Here is a 24,713-nt window from a genome sequence, read left to right as displayed (position 1 = left end):
AGAAGAGTTTTTTTTTTCCTCCTTTTTGGCAACTAGCCTAAGAAACAAAAATTTTAAGATAATTCCTATGTTGTTTTTATTAGGTTTTTAAAAATTACTTTTTTTTTCTTTTCTTTTCTTTTTTTTTTTTTTTTTGAGACAGAGTCTCGCTCTGTCACCCAGGCTGGAGGGCAGTGGCGCGATCACGGCTCATTGCAACCTCCACCTCCCAGGTTCACGCCATTCTCCTGCCTCAGCCTCCCGAGTAGCTGGGACTACAGGTGACTGCCACCAAGCCCAGCTAATTTTTTCTTTTTTTTTTTTTTGTATTTTTAATAGAGGCAGGGTTTCACTGTGTTAGCCAGGATGGTCTCAATTTCCTGACCTCGTGATCCGCCCATCTCGGCCTCCCAACGTGCTGGGATTACAGGCATGAGCCACCGCGCCCGTCCTAAAATTACTTTTAAAAACTAAACTTTAAAAGAGTTAAGGTTTTTACATCCATATAACTTCCTATACAGCTTTTAAAGTCTTTTGGCCGGCTCGGTGGCTCACGCCTGTAATCCCAGCACTCTGGTAGGCCGAGGTGTGTGGATCACTTGGGGCCAGGAGTTTGAGACCAGCCTAGGAAACATAGTGAAACCCCATCTCTACTAAAAATACAAAAATAAGCTGGGCATGGTGGCGTGAACCTGTAAACCCACCTACTCAGGAGGCTGAGGCAGGAGGATCCCTTGAACCAGGGAGGCAGAGGTTGCAGTGAGCCAAGATCAGGTCACTGCACTCCAGCCTGGGCAACAGAGTAAGACTGTCTCAAAAATAATAACAATAAAAATAAAGCCTTTTTATTATCACTCTGGTTAAGTGAATAACTATTATTTTATAATGACCCGTGATTCTGTTTCAATAAAATGTTTTGAGTCTTTTAACATTTTTTGACAAACAGTCTCAAAAATCAAATCCTAACTTAAGCCTCTGACTTAGATTTATTGCTGGGGGCTTATCAGGACTATAAAAATCACCCCAAGGTTATAGAATCTTTCTATAGCTTCCAATTAAGATAAACTTTAGTATCATCACCTCCAGCCTGATGATTAGACATTAGTTGAGAGATTCCCTCCATTCCCATTAAATAGGGTCTTTATCAAATATGTTAACTAGCTCTTGTGCTGTTAAGTTGAAGGGGTTTGACTCCTAGGTACTCCTATCTCATCTCAAAGGAACACTGACTCCTAGTAAATCTTAAATGTCAATACTGTTATCTGGCAGCAAAGTTAAGTTAACCAAAACCTCATCCTCAGACCTGAGAGATGGTAACAGCCAAAATAAACTGCTTTCATGTTACACTTGTTAAATCAAATTTAGCCTAAAGCTGCCTCCTTACATATATTAAGTTTGGCCTAAAGGTTTCTCTGTATATTGTGAACAAACGGAGGTATAAACAGACTGTAGCCTACACTTGTGCCAATCACCGAGTTTTGGGCAATCAGATGTAGCCAACTGTTCAACTGTTCAAATAAGGCCAACTGTTCAAATAAGGCAAATGCCAACCTGTAACCAATCCAGCTTATTCTCTACCTCACTTGTATTTTCTGTGCATCACCTTCCTTTTTCTGTCCATAAATCTTCTTCCACCACGTGGCTGTGCTGGAGTCTCAGAGCCTATTCTGGCTCATGAGGTTGCCTGATTCGTGAATCATTCATTGCTCAATTAAACTCTTAAATTTAATTCGGCTAAAAAATTTTTTAAAATCACACTGGACAAGACCTATATTCAAAAGCATAAATACTGATTTAATAATTTTTCGTCAGCTGGGTGCAGTGGCTCACGCCTGTAATTCCAACACTTTGGGAGGCCAAGGCAGGCGGATCATGAGGTCAGGAGATCAAGACCATCCTGCCCAACATGTGAAATGCCATCTCTACCAAAAATACAAAAATTAACTGGGTGTGGTGGCACACGCCTGTAATCCCAGCTACTCAGGTGGCTGAGACAGGAGAATCACTTGAACCCAGGAGACAGAGATTGCAGTGAGCCAAGATTGTGCCACTGCACTCCAGCCTGGCAACAGTCCTCTATCCAAATTAAAATCATTGTTCTGTGCCTTAATACTAGATAATTTAAATGTTTACTTGTTATTTGTCAGTTTCCCTTTCCTGTCATTGTCAGAGCCAGACAGGGCTTATGTCCTTTTGTTTTGTTTTCCACAGTTGTAAAAACAGACAAACAAAAACCGCTTTTTCTTTTCTTTCTTTTTTTTTTTTTACCATTTTAGTTTTTATTAATAAAATAGAAACCTAAACTCAGACAACTGCTTTGTTCTTGCATCTAATCTGACCATAAATTGGAGTAGCAATTCTTTATAAAAGGACTTAGGTGAGAACTGTCAATATATCAGTTCCATCAAAAACTCTAGGTTAGAATACCTTAAAAAGAGCAAATTAAATATGAGAAAGCACAGAAATCTCTCCCTCAAACAAGAGGGGCTTCCTTTAATAGTCTTTAATATAGCTCATTTGCAATCATATGAAAATCCATTAAGATCAATCATACTGCACAATTCCTAAAGGATAAAACTGAGGAAACTCATGGATAATTTTCACAGCTTCATTGTAAAGTCCAAGATCAAAAGAATGGTTATCTTCTTTAACCTGGACATAAGTTTACACATGATGGTGGCCTTGGCAGTTACTCTTCCAACCACTTCCATAATTCCAGAGATTTCTTCATCAAGGGGTTCCATCAATTTGATGGTTCCATTTTTTCCTTCTCTATCTGAAAGAACAAACATTTTTCCAGTGGGATGAATCTTTTCCAGCCTCCCTACGAAGCACACAGGCTTGTCGATGAACTAAGCTAGCATGCCGGAGTTGATGCGTAACCTGGGCAACTCCATCATGTGCACCATGATTATGGTCCAACACTGCAGCGGGCGGGAAAACCATGAAAAACCCCTTTTTCTTTTTGAGCTATTTATAGCTTACAAAATTGGGAAAAGCAACAAATACTACCTTTCTCTCTGTACCTGAAAGCTCCAAAATTTAAAACTTATTTAGAATCCCACTGGGCTGAATCTACTTTCATTGCTAATGTCCCACTGCTGAAACTTACCTCTAGGGGAAATAAAGCACCTTCCCTCTAGGCCCAGGGATTACTGCGGAAGCAGTGGGCATGTGGGATTGTAAGTATGGATTCTGAGGGATAGAATTAGTTCAGACCCTCCACATCAAGGGCGGGTATGCAGATGCCTAAACAGCTGACAAAATGAGAGACTTTTCCTCCTGGGTCATTCTGTGGCCCCTTTCCATCTACCCCAACCATAAAGAATTTCCTATTTCCTGTAGAGTTAAAAGAAAACTGCAGAGAGGATATCAAGTGACAAAGCTTCCTGGGTATAGTGCTCCCAGTTACGAGATTTATGAAGATAGAGAGATATAATTATGTATAGTTTTTGTGCCTGGGGAGATCTTACTATTTTTTAGTAGCCATCTTAGAACAAATTACTAAAAAGACTGCAAAAAGTATTGCAATACAGCAAAAGTCTCTAAACTCCCTAGTTTAAATGGTTTTAACAAAATGCTTATGTTCTGTATAGCTAATTGCTACAAGTCTGTAGCTAAAACCAAGACTGCAGTAGCTCAATGCGTAAAATTTATAGATAAATCAGTTCTGTAAACTTGCCTTTTGGCTTTTTGACTCTTATACTACTTAGAAGATTTTAAAGGTTTGATGAACGCCTGCCCACCTCCACTCCTGCCTGGCCTAGAATGCTTAAATTGACTATGAGTCTTTTAGATCTAAGTGTCTTGGCTATGGGGGTCCCAGCAAGGGACAGGATGGGTGCAGGTCAGGTGGCCACACCACCGCGGCAACAATACGCAACAAAATAAAAGTTTGGCCATTGGTGGTGCTTCTGGCAAATCTTGGCCAGAAAAGGGAAAATGGAAACCAAAAATAAAATTCTAAGCACCCCAGTTGGCTAAATAGACCCTTCTGTTGGCCAACAGGATCCCAAAGAAACCTGAAAAACTACTTCATGTCATGATGGGAATGGCAAAGCTGGATACACCTTCTTTTATCGTCCTGCCTTTTGAGTTTAGGTACAACTGACCAGCACTAACTCAAAAGACTGACAAGACTGTAGCAGTAAGATACCAAATTCCAACTTGACTCTGGTATAGCATCCCATGGCAGATCACAGGCCCTGAAGGAAATCAAAGTATTTCACCCCAAAATATATTTCTTTGACAAATTTTGTAATGGCCCTACAAAGCTGTCTCTTGTGGGAAATGTGTCTTCTGTAGAGAATCTCCTTCCATAACCAGGTATTTTCCAGAGAGATTGATGCCTTTAAGGTCCAATAAGAGACATTTACCATCTATTCTCTCTGAAGCTTGCTACCTGGAGGCTTCATCTACATGACCAGAACCTTGGCTTCCAAAACTCCGCTTATCTTAACTCAAGAATTTCTTTATGCTGACTTCAAACTCTTAAGGGGCAAAGCTTAACTTCTCAACGAATTGTCAATCAGGAAATATTTGAATCCACCTATAACCTGGAAGCCACCTCATTCAAGAAGTTCTGCCTTTCCAGGCCAAACAAATATATACCTTCCATGTATTGATTTATATTTTTAACTTGTAACTTCTGTCTCCCTAAAATGCATAAAACTGAGCAGTAACCAAACCACCTTGGGCACATGTTCTCAGGAACTCCTGAGGCTGTGTCACAGACCATGGTCCTTAACATTTGCAAAATAAGCCTCTAAACTGATGGAGACCTCTCTGAGATACTTGCTGGTTTACAAGGTTTACCTTCAGAGAAGAAACACCAGGAGTGCTAGTAGTCCACTGGGATTTAAGGAAGCAGGAGGAGAGTCCTCTACACCTATAATTCTTGAAGTGAAGTTTCAGTGGCTTTTATGGTGGCCAGGGCCCTACGCTGCTATAGGGACTCTGGTGACAGGTCAGATCTATGGCCTGAGATTTCTCCAGGCACAAACTTTGCTTCCATGTAGAATGCTAACCACTGGGGAGTTCGCAGCATGGCACAAAGGAGAGCCCACAGGCAATGATTTTAGGGGATCCAAGATGTCAGAGCCTGACTATGTGAGATTCCTTGGCTATTCCAGGGCAGAGAGAGTTTGGAAGTGGCAGAAAGGAAAGCATGTCAGGCAGTGCCTTTTTATTGAGGAGGTAAACTCTGGGGGAAAGTACACAAAATAGTGAAGAAGGAAAGGGCCATCTGCCCTGCCAGCCGAGGCAGCTGAGCCAGCACTGTCAGTTCACTCCCTTGTCCAGAGGCCCAGGCAGTCCTGGGCAGGGTTGCAGTGACAGAAGTAACATTCCTTTTTTTTCTTTTTTGAGATGGAGTCTCGCTCTGTTGCCCAGGCTAGAGTACAGTGGCACAATCTCAGCTCACTGCAACCTCCGCCCCCTGGGTTCAGGCGATTCTCCTGCCTCAGCCTCCCCAGTAGCTGGGATTACAGGCCCATGCCACCACGCCCGGCTAATTTTTGTATTTTTAGTAGAGGCGGGGTTTCACCACGTAGGCCAGACTGGTCCTGAACTCTTGACCTCAGGTGATCCACCCGCCTCAGCCTCCCAAAGAGCTAGTATTACAGGCATGAGCCACTGCACCCAGCCAGAAGTAACACGTCTTATAGTGGACAGCAGGGAAGTCGGCTGCTGGTGAGGAGGGGAATCATCCCTCGAACGCACCAAACTATCAGAGTCACTTGGTGGGAGGAAAATAGGTCTTCCCACAAAGGATGGGCCTACTCAGCCCAGGGTAGCCTAACACAGGTCACGCCTTTGAAAACAGATGATTTCATACCTATGGAAATGCCTCCTTTGCTAGAGGACTGTCATCAAGACCATTTGAGTATGTGGAGCTCTCATGATGGTTTGGCTTTACCAGTACAAGCAATAGTCTCCACCAGGTAAGAGCGGGTCAGGTAAGGCTAGAAGCTTACTCGTATCAGCTGGAGGTGATATTAGGGATCACGAAAGCCCTCTGATTCTGAGTGTACAAGTGAGCCAAGTCAATAATAGAGCGGCACCACTGGGGCAGCTAGAAGACAGGAGGTGATAGATGTTCACAGAGCAGCAGAGGGGCTGGAGCCCAAAGTGCAACAACCAGTTCCAAAGTTGAGCCAAGGACCTGAGGGAGCAGGTGGACATGGGAGGCCGGAGCCATAGTAGGGTTCAGCTGTGTGGGACACCTAGGAACTGTATCCAAGGATTTCCTTCTTATATTATTTTTAATTTTTTTTAATTTAAATTTTCTGGAGACAGACCATCACTCTGTCACCCAGACTGGAGTGCAGTGGTGCAATCATAGCTCGCTGCAGCCTCAAACTGCTGGGCTCAAGTGATCCTCCCACCTCAGCCTCCTGAGTAGCTAGGACTACAGGAGTGTACCACCAAAGAGTTCTGTCTTTGAGGTGACTTTGTTTTTTGATTTTTGTTTTTTAGAGACAAGGCTTCACTCTGTCGCCCATGCTGATCCTGAATGCCTGGCCTCAAATGATCCTCCCACCTTAGCCTCTTGAGTTACTGGGATTACAGGCATGAAACACCTCACCTCACTCTGAGTGGTTGGTTATTTATTAGCCATAACATGAGACTGTGAAGTGAATTTTCTTCAAGGGCATCTTCAAGGCCCTGCTAGACATTTGACAAATATATAAGCATATTTCTGCTAGACATTTGACAAATACATAAGCATATCTCTGCTAGACATTTGACAAACATGTGATAAGTTTATCTACAACATGGCTACTGGCCATTAGACCACACATACTGCATTTGTTCACTCTTCTCAAGGCTTAAGGCCTCATCTTTTCAGTATCTCTGGAGGATTGGCTTTAAGATAATTTATATTTCCACTAGCTGATACTGCTCTTACTGCTCTGCTATCTTTTCTTTTCTTGAGACAGAGTCTCGCTCTGTCACCCAGGCTGGAGTGCAGTGGCATGGTCTTGGCTCACTGCAACCTCCACCTCTCAGATTCAAGTGATTCTTCTGTCTCAGCCTCCCGAGTAGCTGGGATTACAGGCATGTGCTACCATGCCCAGCTAATTTTTGTATTTTTAGTAGAGACAGGGTTTCACCATGTTGGCCAGGCTGGTCTTGAACTCCTGACCTCAAGTAATCCACCTGCCTTAGCCTTCCAAAGTGAGTTACAGGTGTGAGCCACCGCACCTGGCCCTTTTTTTTTTTTTTTTTAATAAATAGAGACAGGGTCTCAGTGTGTTGCCAAGGCTGGTCTCAAACTCCTGGGCTCAAGCAATCCTCCCACCTTGGCCTCCAAAGTGCTAGGATTACAGGTGCAAGCCACCTCACCCAGCCATCAGCTATCTTCTTTTACCACATTTTATACATTTTAAAATCTCTTTGAACACTCCTATTTTACTTTATTCTACATTGAGAGTTTTTTGATCCAGACTCTAGCAGGAGCTGCAGAAGTATTATTCTCTGTGGGACAGAAACTTTCTACATTCTGGATCTAGAGTGGGGCTCTAATAACGGATGAGAATTGAAAAATGGTACAAAGAAAAACAATTTTACAAAACATTTAGCTTTTAGAAGAAAACGTAGATATCATTATGACCTTGATGCAAGGAAGGATTTCTTTAAAAGATACCAAATGCACAAACTATAAAGGAAAAGAGTATTAAAAAGCCAAATTTTAGAAAATAACATCTCTGAAGAAAGATAAGAGGAATTATAATTGTTTCTCAAAAACCAAAGCTTTAAGAGATGGTGAAAAGACTACACTGGGGTTTTACTACATAATCGACAACACATTCAATGTATTGGCTTAGTTATTGAATGTGTCAGAAAATTACCTATAATGTGAACTTTCTAACTGGGATTTGGAATGGCATCATAGTGAAGACATGGTGTATATGTACAAGGAATGAAGACAGCCAACTGTTTTGTTTTGTTTTTCTCCACAAAGAGCAAATCAAAAGAAATGGGCTTCACATGAGGAACAATGTCATAGGAAAATAGTTACTGAAATGGATTTCTAACGGAAAATGCCAGACTCAATGTGCCCTTTTTTAATAATGAAAACGTATTTCTCCCAATGAGCACTGAGACCATAGAAAAATTTTTTTGCCCTCCTCTAAGATAAATATTCCTGCTTACTCTTAAGACAGACGTTACAGGCTGGCCATGGTGGGTTACACCTATAATCCCAACACTTTGGGAGGCCAAGGCAAGAGGACTGCTTGAAGTCAGGAGTTTAAGACCAGTCTGGTCACCATAGCCAGATGCTGTCTCTACAAAAAAAAAAAAAATTAGCTGGGTGTGGTGGCACACACCTAGCTACTCCGAGGCTGAGGCGAGAGGATTACTTGAGCCCAGGAATTTGGAGCTGCAGTGAGCTATGATCACACTACTGCACTCCAGCCTGGGTGACAAAGCAAGACCTCGTCTCTTAAAAGAAACAAACAAAAAAAAGACATAATTTCTAGTTTATTCCCTAAATCAGAAGCTCTTAACTAGGAATTTGCAATAGAATAATCTGCAGAATCTTGGCGGAAAAAAATACCGGCCTTGGACCTGATTCCTGTGGCATTGATTGAGTAAAGTCTGGCTGGGCCCTGGCATCCATGTTTTTAAAAATTATATTCCCCCTGTGATTCTGGTGTGAAGCTCCAGTTGAGAACTACTGTGACAGAACTTTTGGATTCTTGACTGTGATTAAGCTTTTGGTAGAATGCTCTGTAATAGCCCTCAATCCTTATGACTGTCCCCGCTCCCTTACTCTTCCATCTGTTTGCTCACTTGGCCTTCCTAGGTTCTTGATCAGTAACCCATATATGCAAATCATGTTGAACAAATAATGTGTGGAGCAAGCAGGTAGCCTGGTAGCACCAAGTCACTAGCATGTAATAACAATGAAACGAGAAGACTTGAGAAGGTGGGAAAATGCTGAGAAAGAGAAAGAATGATCGAGAGCCTGGAAGCACATCAAGCCTAAAAGAGGAAACAAGGAATGGGAGCAAATGCATAAACCCACACCCTCCTCCCCTCATCCTGCCTGTAGTAATCCTTGCACCAGCCGTCTCCTTAGCAACAGCTTCCCATTGGTCACCAGCCTCAATGGGACTGATACAAACCTTCTGTTATTTCCCTTTCCGAGAGCTGAGGAGACAACTGCCTCTTCTTCAGTTCATTTGCTATTACTGTTACTGATGTTCTACACTGTCTGGAATGTCTAGCTAATCCCACGAAGGCTTTTTCCTCTCCAACCTTCACACAGGCTAAGTTCTCTGTAACAGAGCTCATGCTCCTTCCCTGCTTACCACCTTCAGAAGTTAACAGAGGAAATCTGGATAAATTTGTTTTGGACAAACGTTACCTACAGACTCTAATTTTTGACACTAATGGCTGGATGGGTGAGATTAAAGTGGTTATGAAGAGAGATTCAGACAAGGACTTCTGAATTTCACTGGGATGTCTGCTTGTGGTTTGAAGATTTCTAAAAACTGCTTCAATTGCCCTCAGATTTGATCTTCTTTTTCTCGTAAGATAAATGATTTATTCACTATGGCAAATGTTGGGCTGAAATTTTCAATACCAGTTCTTGGTTTGACAAAGACTATTGGGTTAAAACAACAACAACAAATCCTTGACCAGCCACTGAGACAATATATGAAATGAAATTTTTAAGAATCCTCTAGGAATTTTTTTTTTTTTTCTAGAGGCAAGGTCTCACTCTGTCACTCAGGCTGGAGGGCAGTGATGTGATTAGAGCTCACTGCATCCTCAAACTCCTGGGCTCAAGCAATCCTCCTGCCTCAGGCTCTCGAGTAGCTGGGACTACACAGGCATACACTCCCACAGCGGGCTAATTATTTTATTTTTTGTGGAGAGGGGGGCTCACTTTGTTGCCCAGGCTGGTCTTGAATTCCTGGGCTCAAGAAATCCTCCTACCTTGGCCTCCCAAAGTGCTGGCATTACAGGTGTGAGCCACTGTGCCTGGCCTCAAGCTTTAACATTACTATAAACATCTTATTGTCTCCAAAATATATGAGTATAATAAACCTATGGGACAGGGTTTGAGTTAGGCCATTTGGACTAATAATAGGTCAGACTTGTTATAGTTAATTATGCTATTAGCTATAGACTATAGAGACTGAGACCCCAATTCACACTGCATTGAGAAGCATAGTTTTATCAAGGTTGTTCTCCAAGAGTAACAATCTCCAATCTAGTGTCCAGACCTCTTTGTGAGTAGGCCTGGTGAATGCTCTTGTGGTTCAGAAGTCTTAAGTTTCCTTTCCTGTCTCAACTTTTTGGGAAGGTCTAGAGAAAGCTTACATAAGAGTTACGGTAAAGAAAAGTCTAAATAATGTTTGGAATTCTGAGAACATTTAAATATTTGTAGAATTAATTAATGGAACACTATCATATTTAGTCTATGTAATATCAATGATGATTCCCCATGATTTATTCTGTTTCAGCCACCGTCATTTATAAAAATTGTTCAGTTCCTCTGCTGCCATGTAGACACTTGAGTTTTGATAATTCTTCTCTATCAGTTACTTTTGTTAATAGCGGAAAGAAGCAGTCTAAGAAAGAGCAGGGACCCGGTGTGGTGGCTCACGCCTGTAATACCAGCACTTTGGGAGGCTGAAGTGGGCGAATCACTTGAGCCCCAGAGTTTCATACCAGCCTGGCCAACATGACAAAACCCCATCTCTACAAAAACAAATACAAAAAGTAGCCGGGTGTGGTGGTGCATCCTGTGGTCCCAGCTACTCGGGAGGCTGAGGTGGGAGGATTGCTTGAGCCTGGGAGGTTGAGGCTGCGGTGAGCTGTGATGGTGCCACTGCACTCCAGCCTGAGAGAAAGAGCGAGACTCTGTCTCCAGGAAAAAAAAAGAACAGGTGTTTATGTTTTGAGTGATTCTCTAAATACAAAAATATCACCAACTTATTTAGCTCTATTGTAAGTTAGTAGGGCAACAAAAGTTGATCATGTTTCTACTTTCTATTCTACCAAATACTGTTCTGATACTGAAGAGACTATAGAAATCAACACAGATAGAGGACCTGCCCCTTCAAGGAGGGAAGGGGACTGGAACCCCTGAAAAATTTCCTCTACTAGAAGAATGCATCTGAGGTATGTGCTTCACTGTTGTGCTGAGGATGTGATAGCCTTTTTTTGAGCTAGCTATTTACTCGAAAATGTTTTAACTAGAATCAGCTAAAAACATTCTTAATCTAAAGTCAAGGTTAAAATCTGAGATTTCTCCACTTCCTGTTTGTATTTTACAATGTTGGTTAGTTTTAGTTTTTCAACTTAGGCATTATTCAAATTAGAAAATGCTCTGCACAGTTAAAAGATTATTTCTTTAAAGGCTGCCTATTAAATATATTTGTTAGCGAGCCCACTTTTAAATGAAAAATTCAGAAGTAGGAACAAGTGTATTTTTTTGTTTTTCATCTTCATGTTCCTGATCTCTAGCTCCCTTCAAAAAAAAAAGTGGTCAAGACAAAACCACAAGTATCAAGAAGCTAAGTCTTGAAACAGACTGGTGGGGCCCCCAAAGTTACCATGCTTCTATTGTATGATTTCTACAGCCTGTCTTATGTAAGTCACCGATTTAACTTTCAGTTTCACAAGCTAATTCTGGTTTCATTGTTTTTCTGCTTAACTTTTTTTTTTTAGACAGACACTTGCTCTGTGGCCCGGAAGCTGGAGTGAAGTGGCATGATCTGGGCTCACCACAACCTCCGCGTCCCAAGTTGAAGCAGTTCTCCTGCTTCAGCCTCCCCAGTAGCTGGGATTATAGGCGCGCTCCACTGCGCCCAGCTAATTTTTGTACTTTTAGTAGAGACAGGGTTTTACCATGTTGGCCAGGCTGGTCTCGAACTCCTGACATCAGTGATCCGCCCGCCTTGGCCTCCCAAAGTGCTGGGATTACAGGCGTGAGCCACCATGCCTGGCCTCTGCTTAACTTCTTAAGTGCTGGCCTAGACAAAAGCCTCTGCCCATTTAATCACATTTGAGTCTTTCTTGGGGTCAATAACAAGATCAATAGCCACGTGAGATGTTTAGGTTCCATTTTATTGCTTTTGTGAGAATATTTCAGTAGCAGATTGAAAGAGAAAAAAAGCTATCGTATATTTATGCACACACAAACATATATATGTATGTGAAAAGATAATATTCAGGGTTTTAACTTGACAGATCAGAAATAATTATTTAATTCTAGCATTTACAATCACAAAAAGAAGTCAACAATTTGGCGGAATATTTATTTATTTATTTATTTGAGATGAAGCCTTGCTCTGCCGCCCAGACTGGAGTGCAGTGGCGCGATCTTGGCTCACTGCAACCTTCGCCTCCCCGGTTCAAGCAATTCGCCTGCCTCAGCCTCTCAAGTAGCTGGGATTACAGGCACACGCCATCACGCCCAGCTAATTTTTGCATTTTTAGTGGAGACAGGGTTTCACCCTGTTGGCCAGGCTGGCTTCACATGATCTGTCCACCTCAGCCTTCCAAAGTGCTGGGATTATGGGTGTGAGCCACAGCGTCCGGCCTGGGGGAATATTTAAATAAAGCTATAAAACTAGGCCAAGTGAAAAGCTGGAAACAAGAAATTCAGTTACTGTAAAAGATCTATGTCACAGTTGCTTGTATCAAATACTTCCCATAGTTACAATCCAACTTCCTAGATAGCTGATAGGCAATTATGTTTTATTAAATCATTCAAAAACCATTTACAGAATGCCTGCCATATGTCAGGGAAAGCACTATTCTAAATGCTGAGAATACAAAGATCAACAAAAGCAAGGCCTTTGTCTTCTCTAAGGTCATAGGCTGCATCATATCCGTGCTCTTAAATCATTCTATTTTATGGGTGGATTTTATATATCTTCCGGGTTTAATAAACGATCATCATTTTAAAATTTGTTTTAAAAGATTTCCATATAGCCAAAATACATACTTTGTATATTAATTTTATGAAGAAAAAGGGAAACTTTTCGGCACAGAAAAAAAAAATTTAAATCATGTGTATTCTTACCACTCAAGAGATAATTACTGTTGCATTTTCCTTTAGCATTTTTCCTATGCATTTGATTTTAAGTAATAGAAAACCCAATTCAAACTCGTTTAAACAATGAAGAAAACTGATTGGTACACATGAATGAAGAGTCCACAGGCCAACCGGTGAGGCTGCTTCAGGTGGGCCTTGATCCCACAACTCAATATGTCATCAAGGTCCCTATTTATTTCCTTCTCTCTGCTGTGCCTACCTTGGTCTCTGCACCATTCTAAGACTGGCTTCTCTTATGGTTCTAAAATGGCTGTCAGCATCTTCCTCTCGTCTAGCAAGAAAGAGAAGAACAGTATTCTCTGCAAAAGTCCTGAGAATTATTCAACTGAGCTACTTTAGGATCAGTGCCCACCCTGGCTAATCATTAAGTGCAAAGAGATGAAATATACTGATTGGACAGCCTGCGTTAGTTACATCACCTCTGAAGGGAGAGTGAAGTCCACTTCTCTGGAAACATGAATCCCTAAAGAGAAAATGATGCTATTGGGAAGGGGAAGGGGAGTTTTAAAGAAACTAAAAGTTTTTAAACAAAATCTGGCATCATACTAGACATGTTCAAACAGCACATTTTAAGTCACTCTCTTTTATTTTTCTATTCTTTACTCAACTTTGATTAGACTTTATAGATGGCCTAGTTTCTACTTTTTCAAGGAAGATCATCCTCAAAATTTCGCTAGGGAATATTTAATAGGCATTAAAAATGATATAAATCTATCTATATGAATAAATTGTTTATGGATTAAAAAGGTATTATTAAATGAAAAGTTACTAAAATCATGTGTATGAAAATCATATGTATAATCCTATTTTTCATAAATAATCTATATTTGCATTAAATGATACATATATGGTATAATATTAAAGAAGTTATCCATAGGTATGATTTTCACTTTCTTCATTCCTTTCTGTATTATCTGAATATGTTATCATTGTTATTTATTACTTTCATAGAAAGAAACATTAGAAGTACTTCATTTTGGAAAAAATAAAATTCACCAGGAATCCACATGTACATCATATTGCCGCAACATATATTCTGCATGACCTTTGTCATTGTATCAAACCATTTGGTTTGTTTCTCCTGTCAATTTTGATCAGCGGGACTTGAGGGAAATGGGGATATCAGTGTGCTTGAAGTTTATAGGTCCCACTTATTTGTAAATGAAAGTTATGATTAATTTACAGTTTTCCCTCCATTATTCTGCATTACTTTTAGCTTTTCTTCATTTTTTCCAGTTAATAGTATAGAATGAGTCAGCATCTCACAGAATGATTAGCAGATATGGCAGTGGAATTAAATTAGTTTCTCGTGGCGTTCATTGGTAATTACTTCTCTCAGGGTGACTTTTTAATTAAGTCTTTCATTTTTGTATACATTTTGTTCTTAGAGTTTCCTTCCACAAGCTGCTCTGTGGAAGGAAACCTCATCAATGAGGTTTCCACAAGAAACTTCATCAATTCTGTACGGATGTCTTCTCAAACCATGTCTTTATTTCTGCTCTTTCTCTCTCTTATCTGTTTTCTCCCTAGGGGTCTACCGGAAATCTCTACATACATGTGCTGATACCTTTATGAGAAGTTTGTTCACAGGACAGGGAGGGCTTTTATTCTCATTCTCTGTCATGGACTAGTTGAGTGTTCTTAGACCAACTGCTTAATCTCCTAGAGTCTCAGATGGAGAGGATGATAACTTCAAGAGAGAAAACTGAACTAGAAAATTTCTCAAGGTTTTAGATTTGAGGTCTAAAACCACATTCATTATTTTCTCCTTGAAACTGCTTCTCCCACTGAAATAGTTCTTCCTTTCATTTTCAGGTAACAGAATAATAGAAAACAATGAAATTTTATGGCTGGACAGGATACTAGAAGCTCTCTAGCTCAATTTCTTTTCTTTATTTTAATGGATGAGGAAATACACAAGCTTGTTAAATCCTTCCTTCTCTCTTTTTTTTTTTTTTTTTTGTCTTTTTCAGACAGGGTCTCACTCTGTTGCTCTGGGTAGAGTGCAGTGGTGCAATCTCGGCTCACTGCAGCCTTCGCCTCCTGGGCTCAAGCAATCTTCTCATCTCAGCTGCCTGGGTTGCTGGAACCACAGGTGTGTGCCACCACACCCTGCTAATTTTTTTTTTTTTTTTAAGACCGAGTTTTGCTCTGTCACCAGGCTGGAGTGCAATGGCACAATCTCAGCTCACTGCAACCTCTGCCTCCCGGGTTCAAGCGATTCTCCTGTCTCAGCCTCCCAAGTAGCTGGGATTACAGGCGCACACCACCATGCCTGGCTAACTTTTGTATTTTTAGTAGAGATGGGGTTTCACCATGTTGGCCAGGCTGGTCTCGAACTCCTGACCTCAGGTGATCCACCCAGTTCGGCCTCCCAAAGTGCGGGGATTACAGGTGTGAGCCACTGCGCCCGGCCTAATTTTTGTATTTTTTGTAGAGACGGGGTTTTGTCATGTTGCTCAGGCTGGTCTTGAACTCCTGGGCTCAAGTGATCTTCCTGCCTTGCCTCCCAAAGTGCTGGGATTACAGGCGTGAGCCACCTCGCCCTGTCCTTCCTCCTCTTTAGCCCTATCAGTAACTGAGTCTCATCAGTTCTCCCTTTTCCTGTCTCTGAGGCCTATTCCATTCTTTTTACTGTCATCACCCAAGAGTAGGTCTTCATTTCCTTATGTCTTGGTTCTTCTCCAAGTCACCACACTGTTTTTCTTGCCTTCAGTCTCTCTTTCAACTAATCGTGGTACAGCTTCCAGATTACACACCCACAAATAGTGTGATCATTCTGACATGTTCCTGTGGGGAAAGAAAAGTTACATGTTTTACTGTGGCCAAAGGATAAGGTTCAAACTAACCCAAGGAACCTCCTACAGGTTGACCGTAACTTACCACTCCAGGCCTCTCTTCCAGTATTCCCCTGATAGTGAATGCTCAATAAGTATTTATTTAATAGAATTAATCTTCATACTTCCTAAACAAAAATCCTTTCAGCCTTGAGATAATTTAGATATTCAATTTTTTTTTTTTAAGTAGTCAGGTTCAAGGGAAACAAAGAAGGCAGTTAAAAGTGAGGAAGACAGAGAACAAAAGAGAAGCAAAGAGAACTGGAGCAGGATCCATGCCTTTTTATAGCTTTAATTTTTGCTCATTTTTTCCTGCTAAGTTTCAGATCCTTTAACCTACCCTTAGCTTACTGTAATTTTTCTTAATAAGCCACACAATTTTGTATCTTTGCACTAAGATGGCCGAGATGATAGGAAGACACGGAAATTGCCATACAGAAAATGTTTAAGATGCAAAGCAAGATAAAAGGTTGTAAACAAATGCTTGTGGATATCTTAAGTGGGAACATATATAAATATTTTTAAATTTGAAATAATTTTTATTTCAAAAGGCTAACTCAATTGCAGGATTTCTTCAGGTTTCAAAGTGGAGCACTATATTTGGGATACTATATATAGGTTTGTTGTCTGATGCCCATGGCAAGTTAATACACTGGGACACCAGGTTGCAGAAGAGAAAGAGGTTTAAATCATAGGGCCACCAAACACAGATAGGAGGAAACCTCAAATTCGTCTCCAGGAGGACTTTGAGGCTCAGGTTCTTAAGGGTTTTGGAGTGGTCCGAAGTGTGGAGATCATTAATTGGCTGAAGAGTGCAGGGCGAAGTCATGGGACAGGGAGATGAAGAAGCTGTATTCTCAGGCTGATTCCCTTGTTCTGTGGCAGGGGTGTTCAAGCTGGCTGGCATCAGCTGTTTCGCTGGAATTTGGGGTCTGAAAAACATCTTAAGCAATTCTTAAAAAGCCTTATGACTCTTAACATCAGAAAGCCTATCTATAGGGACAACGGGGATACAAATGTACTATCTAGCTCAACCCGACTTTCGGGTTACAAGGAAGTGGGTCAAAGTGTAGCCTGATTAATACTTAATTATATTTTTGTCCAGAATTCTTATAAACCCTGTGAGGATAGTTTCAATACCTTTATTTCAAGAAGCTTTGGAAGTTTTCCATCGATGCAACCAGTTTCAGTATACTGAGAGGACATGCATGTAGTTCCCCACCCCCACCCCTGTACCGCAATAGAATAGAAACAATTATGGACGGGGCCCAGATTCTAAAACAAGCCCAGGGCTAAGGGTTTACATTTTAATCTCTTATGTAGGAAAGTCAAGGTCACACTGCCTTGGTGAAGGTGGAAGGCAGGATTTTGACCCAGGTCTGATTCTAAGCCTTTGCTTTAAAACTCTATGCTATAAAAAGTCCTGGGCTAACCAGGAGCAAAACTGGCAGATCACACGAGGTTGAGGTTAAGCGGAAAGACAAGCCCGCTCTGCGTCTGTACTTCGGTAGAGGAAAAAGAAACTGGACATGCCCCACGGCGGATACCAATTTGTGGGAGCAGGGAGGCCGGAAGTCCCGCCCCGGAGGATCGCGGCTGGGAGGCTCCCAGCCGGCAGGGCGGGGCCGGGTACATTGCGGCTCCGAGGCTGGAGGAGGGGGCGGGGACTGAAGGTGGGGTTGGGGAACGTGTGGCTCGGAGGCCCGAGGCTGTGGGTGGGGCCTGAGGGCGGGACGGGGACTCTGGGCTCAAGGCTTGTGGAAGTGGGCGGGGCTTGAGGGCGGGAAGCGGCCCGTCTTGCTGGAAGTTCGGGGCTGGGGGCGGGGTCTGAAGGCGGGGCTGGGAGGGAGCGGGGCCTGAAGGCGGGGCAGGAGCGGGGCCTGAAGGCGGGGCGGGGGCGGGGCCTCGCGGCCGGCGCGGGGCTAAGCTGACAGGGCCGCAGCGGCTTACCCCACCTCACTTTATCGGAACGTGCCTAAGCTGCTGCAGCTGGCACCCGGCTGCGCTCGGCGAAGAGGGCTGGGGGCGGGAGATGACGGTAGTATTCTCCCTGCTTGGCATCCTGCGAGCACCAGCTCCCTTCTCCTCGCCACCCCAAGGTTGCGGACGAAGCAGGTGAGATGGGCCCCTGGAGCGCGGACCTGCTGGGTCCTGGTTCTCGCTTGCGGGCACGGGGTACCCCCTTCTCTTCCCCTCGGGCCTGGGCACGTGGGCAGCCGCCGACCCTCTGCGCCCTGGCCCGGCGGCCCGTTGTCTGGACCTGCTGTCTCTGCCCCGCAGCGCCTGCCTTTGGAACGTGTGAGATCACCCAGGAAGGCTCGCGCGGGGGAAGGGGTGTCTCGTCCCCTCCGGAGACAGAACTGCCATCCCTAGTTTGGGAAGCTCCTCACTGCATGGGCGTCCACCCTGTCTTTCTTAGACTCTTCCCTTTATCCCGAGGGTACCCTCAGTATCTGGCCCTTCCGAAGGCTTCTGCCCAGGCACCTGGAGCACTGCGCCAAATTTTCTCCCTTACCCATTTTTGGGGTATGTTAGTTACCATGACGTTGTGATTCCCATGCCCTGGGAAGACGAGCGACCACCTTTTTCTTACGCCAGGCAAAGACCCCTGGCTGCCTTTCCACTTCCACAGCTGCCTTCCCAGGCGTTGGCTGGCAGCTGCTCTCCGAGCAGCCTATTCGGTTAGGAACTCTCTGCGCCCCTTATCTTGGAGGGCCACAGTCTGTCCCTGCAGACGAGGCAAGGAGGCAGTGCTCAGCGCTCCCTACCCTGGGTCTCTAGGGAGGACATTTGGCGCCTTGCAAGTAGGTGGGAGTGGATGAATGGTGCGACTATTGATGTTGAAGGCTGCTTTAATAGTGCCACACTGTATTACACTTATCCCACGGGATAAAGGATGTTGGATGTTTGAGAAATAGCCTGAGAGTTTAAAGCTTTCTCTATGAAGTTAGTCAACCCTTGCCTCCCCCCCCCCAATTTTCACTTAATAGCAGTTATTTACAATATCAGTGGTTCGTTTTATGTGATCTAAGCCAAATATGATGTGGCTAGAAGCGGTTTGTAAGTACAGTAGCATTTCTTCAGTTCGTGCCTCAGCGAGTGGTCTTTTACTGTGAACGTGTTTGTTCTGTAACAAGCTTTGTTTTTATAGATAAAAAGGTTGGATGTATTTTTTTTTTTAAAACTTCCCTTGCTGTGGTTCCTGTTCATTTTAAAATATGCTTTAGAAAGCATATTATCTTCCCGTTTAAAAAAGATTAGGATGAAATGAAACTTTTTAAGTCATTTTGATTATTTTGACTTTACCTCAGCAGGTATTTCTTTTATAATGCTGAAAAACGTTAAAAGAAACTTCATGGGCAGGGGCAGATTGCTTTTTTTTTTTTTTTCTTGAGATGGAGTCTTGCTCTGTTGCTCAGGCTGGAGGGCAATGGCAGGATCTCGGCTCACTGCAGCCTCTGCCTCCCGGGTTCAAGTGATTCTCCTGCCTCAGCTTCCCGAGTAGCTGGGATTACAGGCACCTGCCACCAAGCCCGGCTAATATTTGTCTTTTTAGTAGAGACAGGGTTTCACCATGCTGGCCAGGCTGGTCCCCAACTCCCGACCTCAGGTGATCCGCCAGCCTCGGCCTCCCAAAGTGCTGGGATTACAGGCGTGAGCCACTGCGCCCGGCCCTTTTTTTTTTTTTTTTTTAAATTTTTCAATGAATTGAAAGTTAATCCTGGACATTGCTACAACTATTTGACCATCACCCTGAGAAAAATGAAGAGCTCTGCCTTCACTGTTAACCATTTACTATCAAACCAAATTAAATTCAACTTATCTTGTTTGGTATAAAACAAAAACTGATAAATTCATGATGCATCCCATCCCTCTTTTTTTAGTTGGTGGATCTTTTACCAGTTATGTTTGAAGAACTAACATGTTTACTTTTTTATCATTATTAGTAGTAAGACAACAGTTCCTCATAGCAATTGCTGCCATTTCTTGAAGGCCTACTCTGTGATAAGCTGTATATAAAATATTCTATCCACACAATATCCCTCTAAGGAGGTCTTTGTTTGAGACAGGGTCTTACTCAGGCTAGAGTGCAGTGGTGTGACCTTGGCTCACTGCAGAGACCTCCTAGGCTCAGGTGATCCTCCCACCTCAGCCTCCCAGGTAGCTGGGACAACAGGCACGCATGACTAAGCTCAGCTAATTTTTTGTAGAGACTAAGGTTTTGCCATGTTGGCCAGGCTGGTCTCAAACTCCTGGGCTCACACAATCCACCTGCCTGGGCCTCCCAAAATGCTGGGATTACAGGCATGAGCTGCTATGACTGGCCCCTATAGGGAGGTTTTTACTCTCATTTTACAGTTGAGGAAACAAAGGTTCAGAAAGGCTAAGTAACTTATGAGTTGATAAACCATAAAGCTCAGAATCTGTTTGACTCTCCACTGAACTTCTGCTAGTTTAGTTAAAACTGTTGGTTAAAAAATATTATTGGAATGCCTTGACATGCTCGTGTGGTACAAGTAAGGGCTTATAAGCAGAATGAGTTATTAATACTCTAGGCACTTTTGAAAGTGAACAGAAGACTGGACTAATTTATCACTTTCCTCTTTAGTGCTGCCTTTCCAAGTACACACTTTCTTAAGGGCTCCAAATGTTTAACGTCTTTGTTTAATTGTTTACCAGCTCCTTACTTCAAGTATGTGTATCTGTACCAACCGGTAGCTTTCCCAAGATATAATTTGATGCTTATTTGGTAAACTTCAAGTATGTGAGTATCGTAGGTTTCATGTACTATATTGACCACTGCTATCTAATCCTAGTAGAAAAATACTTGTCCTAATCCAGATTAAATATAAGGTTTTTAAATGGTTCGGTTTATACAAGGGTAGCACAGAGAAAATTCCCTTATACCCATGCCAGGTATCAGTTGTTGGTGATCTCTGGGCTGCCATCTAAGTCTTTTTAATGTGATATAGATGTTTGAGGACTTAACCTGAGCATTGTAAATTTCTGGAAGCATGAGCTTTTTACTTTCTACCTTATATAAGTCTACTTTAGATGGTAAACCCAGAATAATCACTTAGAAATTGGCTATTGTTGGCCAGGCGTGGTGGCTCACACCTATAATCCCAGCATTTTGGGAGGCCGAGGCAGGCGGATCACCTGAGGTTGGGAGTTCGAGACGAACCTGACCAACATGGAGAAACCCCGTCTCTACTAAAAATTCAAAATTAGCCGGGCGTGATGGTGCATGCCTGTAATCCCAGCTACTCGGGAAGGCTAAGACAGGAGAATCACTTGAACCCGGGAGGCGGAGGTTGAGGTGAGCCGCAATCACGCCATTGCACTCCAGCCTGGGCAACAAGAACAAAACTCCATCTGAAAAAAAAGAAAAAGAAATTGGCAATTGTCATCATTTTAATTTCAAGATACTAATAAAAGCTGATTAGCTTTAGAGTTATCCAGACCTCATGTTCATTGTGTTCCTGGCAGCAAGAGGGGGTCTGATAATTATTGTACTATTCGTTTTTTGAATTTGTTCCATGCTTTAGCATTTTCTGAACCTCTTTAGAACATTTTACAAAACATTTTGTATTTTTTAACATTTCATGAACACCTTTAGACATATTTTGTGTTCTTGGTTCTGTTGCTGTAGTGAAAAACTTATAATACTTTATCATTCAGAAAGCAAAAAAAAAATTCTGTCCGTAAACTAAATAGTGCCTGAAAGAGAACATTGATCCATGAAAGGGTAAAAGGTTTATTTAAGTATAAGTTATTATAGTTATTCATTAAAAAAAATTTTTTTTCTGTCTTGTGTGTGCCAGGTACTGTCCTAGATGTTAAGGACACAACATTGAGCAAAAACATGCATAGTCCTTGCTTCCATGACACTTGAGTGAACTGAGTGTGCAAAGTCCCTGTGGCACAAAGTCCCTGGGGACAGTGTGTGTGTGGCTGGTATAGAAGGAGCTAAAGGTATATTGGTGGGATGTCATCATTTTTTTTCTCTCTCTCATATTCTACCAAAAGTTATATTTAACTTCTGTTAAGTAATTACTCTGTTCCAGATGTGATTATAAAGACTTCAGTGGAATAATCTCAAGTTCCCATGTGGTAGGTATTACTATTATTGCCATTTTACAGGTGAAGAAGGTGAGACACAGAAAAGTTAAAGTTAATTCGTTCAGGTTGGGCACGGTGGCTCATGCCTGTAATCCCAGCACTGTGGGAGGCTGAGGCAGGCAGATCATCTGAGGTCAGGAGTTCAAAACCAGCCTAGGCAACATGGTGAAACCCTGTCTCTACAAAAATACAAAAATTAGCCAGGCGTGGTGGCACACAAATCACTTGAACCCAGGAGACAGAGGTTGCACTGAGCTGAGATTGCACCACTGCACTCCAGCCTGGGAGACAGAGCAAGACCCTGTCTTTAGAAAAAAAAGTTATTGGTTTAAAGTTGATTAGTAGTGCTCTACTATACTCTTCTTCCCATCCTGTACTCAAATATGACCACGGGCTGGAAAGGACTCTGGTCCCTGGGTGACTCCTCAATGTAGCCTTGAGAACTTCTGAAATTTCCAGAGAATTTGGATGCATGGGGACATTCAGCAGAGACTATGTGTGCCCGATGCCCTTATCCACCAGGCGGAGCTCAATTGATGGAGAGAATCACTGGAGAGAACCACAGGGCATCAATGCAGCTCTAATATTTGCGGATCTTATTTTACTCATGTCTAATACTGAATATAGAACAGCAACATAAATATTTTGAACTGACCTGCCTTTGAGAGTGAAGCGATTATTGTTAGCAACCCACCACTTTTTTTTCCATTGTATTTTCCCTGATGGTATGTATATTTATTTGGCCATTTAATAAGTAAATAAATCTAGGGGTATGTATATTTATTTGGCCATTTAATAAGTAAATAAATCTAGGTTTGCCAGTGTATTATTTCAACTAGAATTCTTGTTGATGGCCATACTGAACCTTTCTTCCTTTCTTTCCAGAGATCTGGTTGGAGTTGGAGGGTGAGAGAAAATGAATTCTTTTTCTAATTTACCTGCAGAGAACTTAACCATTGCAGTCAATATGACCAAGACTTTGCCTACAGCAGTAATGCATGGATTTAATTCCACTAATGACCCACCTTCAATGTCAATTACAAGGCTTTTTCCAGCCTTACTGGAATGCTTTGGCATTGTCCTTTGTGGCTACATAGCAGGAAGGGCCAATGTCATAACATCAACACAGGCCAAAGGACTAGGAAATTTTGTCTCCAGATTTGCACTTCCAGCTTTATTATTCAAAAACATGGTTGTACTTAATTTTTCCAATGTGGACTGGTCCTTCCTATATAGTATCTTAATTGCCAAAGCGTCTGTATTTTTCATTGTATGTGTATTAACCTTATTGGTTGCCAGTCCTGATAGTCGATTTAGCAAAGCTGGACTATTCCCTATTTTTGCTACACAAAGTAATGACTTTGCATTGGGATACCCTATAGGTAAGTTATTTTTTATTTTTCAAGTGTTTAAAAAATTCAATTTTAATTTATTTAGGCATTTGTTAGTGACAGATTCTTACTCTTATATCTAAGAAGTTTTTCATTTTTTTCTCAAATATGTCTTAGGATGAATCATAGTTTTTCCTAAACTTCAGAGTTTGAGGATCCTTTAAATGTCTACCTAAAATAAATGGTCATATTCTAATAACCTTTGTGAACAGTCCTAATTGTATTTTTTTCTTCCCGGTAAGCACATATGAAAGAAGCTTAATTTTTAGAAAGGATCCAATTCTGATTTAAATTATGTTTAAAAAGTAGATTTCTGTCTATATAAAAATAGTTATTATTAAGTGTTTCTGAAAGGAATTTATTTTTCTTACCATCTAGAATATGTATTATTTTATATCAGAAATTTTTCTGGGGCCAGATGTGGTGGCTCACACCTATAATCCCAGCACTTTGGGAGGCCGAGGCGGGCAGATCACTTGAGCCTAGGAGCTCAAGACCAGCCTGGGCAACAGGGCGAAACCTTGTCTCTATAAAAAAATAACAACAACAACAACAGAAAATTAGTCAGCTGTGGTGGCACAGGGCTGTAGTCCCAGCTACCCAAGAGGCTGAGGCAGGAGGATTGCTTGAGCCCAGGAGGCAGAGGTTGCAGTGGGTCAATATTATACCACTGTACTCCAGCCTGGGTGACAGAGTGAGACTCTGTCTCAAATTTAAAAAAAAAAATTGTTTTTGAGCTTGTTATTCAAAATTTTAATGTATTTTAGTTGCAGTTAATTTCTTGTTTAAGAACAAAAATGGTGAGAGCTTTTTTACCTTTCTAACTTTTCCTTTTTTATGTTTCTGACTCTTTCAGCAGCCTAATTTTATGTTTTTATGTGTATATGTTTTACTAATGAAACAGTAAACATACCACTTTGGGATATTGACATATCTTGAAAGGAAACATTCTATATTTCAGAACACTCTGTCACCAAGAAAATGTATATTTTAAATTACTTTTTTATATTTTAAATTAAAGTTATATATATTTTGATCATATATCAAGTATGAGGACCTGAATATTATAGATATATTCATTCATTCATTCATTCACTCACTCATAAGGAACTGTTTCGTACCAGTGGCTGTGCTGACTGTTGGGATTATAGCTGTGAACAAAGTTATTGTGCATATTAAATTTACATTGTAATGGGAGAATAATAAAATTAAAATTATGTCAGGTGGTGACAAGGGCCATAAAAATAAAGTCACGTAGAAGGATAGGAATGTGGAGGTGCTATCTGAGGTAGGGTGGTC

The 24,713-nt window shown here is 41.8% G+C and overlaps 1 protein-coding gene, 1 long non-coding RNA gene and 1 pseudogene across 5 annotated transcripts in view; 1 reads left to right on the top strand and 2 right to left on the bottom strand.

Moving 5' to 3' along the window:
- Positions 1-2,523: 2,523 nt before the first annotated feature.
- Positions 2,524-2,888, bottom strand: LOC100449108 (replication protein A 14 kDa subunit-like; annotated as a pseudogene).
- A 9,163-nt stretch (positions 2,889-12,051) lies between these two features.
- LOC129057879 (uncharacterized) lies at positions 12,052-17,534 on the bottom strand. Its single transcript, XR_008522658.1, has 3 exons — positions 17,041-17,534; positions 15,947-16,832; positions 12,052-15,853 (listed from the first exon to the last, which is right to left on the bottom strand). It is a non-coding gene; the product is annotated as an uncharacterized LOC129057879 (long non-coding RNA).
- Positions 17,535-17,775: 241 nt separating this feature from the next.
- GPR155 (G protein-coupled receptor 155) overlaps positions 17,776-24,713 on the top strand; it is a 52,765-nt gene continuing 45,827 nt past the window's right edge. The window contains exons 1-3 of one of the 4 annotated variants that reach the window (XM_063712456.1): positions 17,776-18,015; positions 21,726-21,876; positions 22,909-23,405. In XM_063712456.1, coding sequence (XP_063568526.1) covers positions 22,940-23,405 — 466 coding nt within the window. In that variant the 5' untranslated portion in view covers positions 17,776-18,015; positions 21,726-21,876; positions 22,909-22,939. 4 annotated transcript variants of the gene reach the window in all.

Source organism: Pongo abelii, chromosome 11, assembly GCF_028885655.2.
Source record: "Pongo abelii isolate AG06213 chromosome 11, NHGRI_mPonAbe1-v2.0_pri, whole genome shotgun sequence".
Lineage (NCBI taxonomy): Eukaryota > Metazoa > Chordata > Mammalia > Primates > Hominidae > Pongo > Pongo abelii.
The sequence above is the reverse complement of the archived record's forward strand: the minus strand, read 5'-3'. Positions and strand labels throughout refer to the sequence as shown.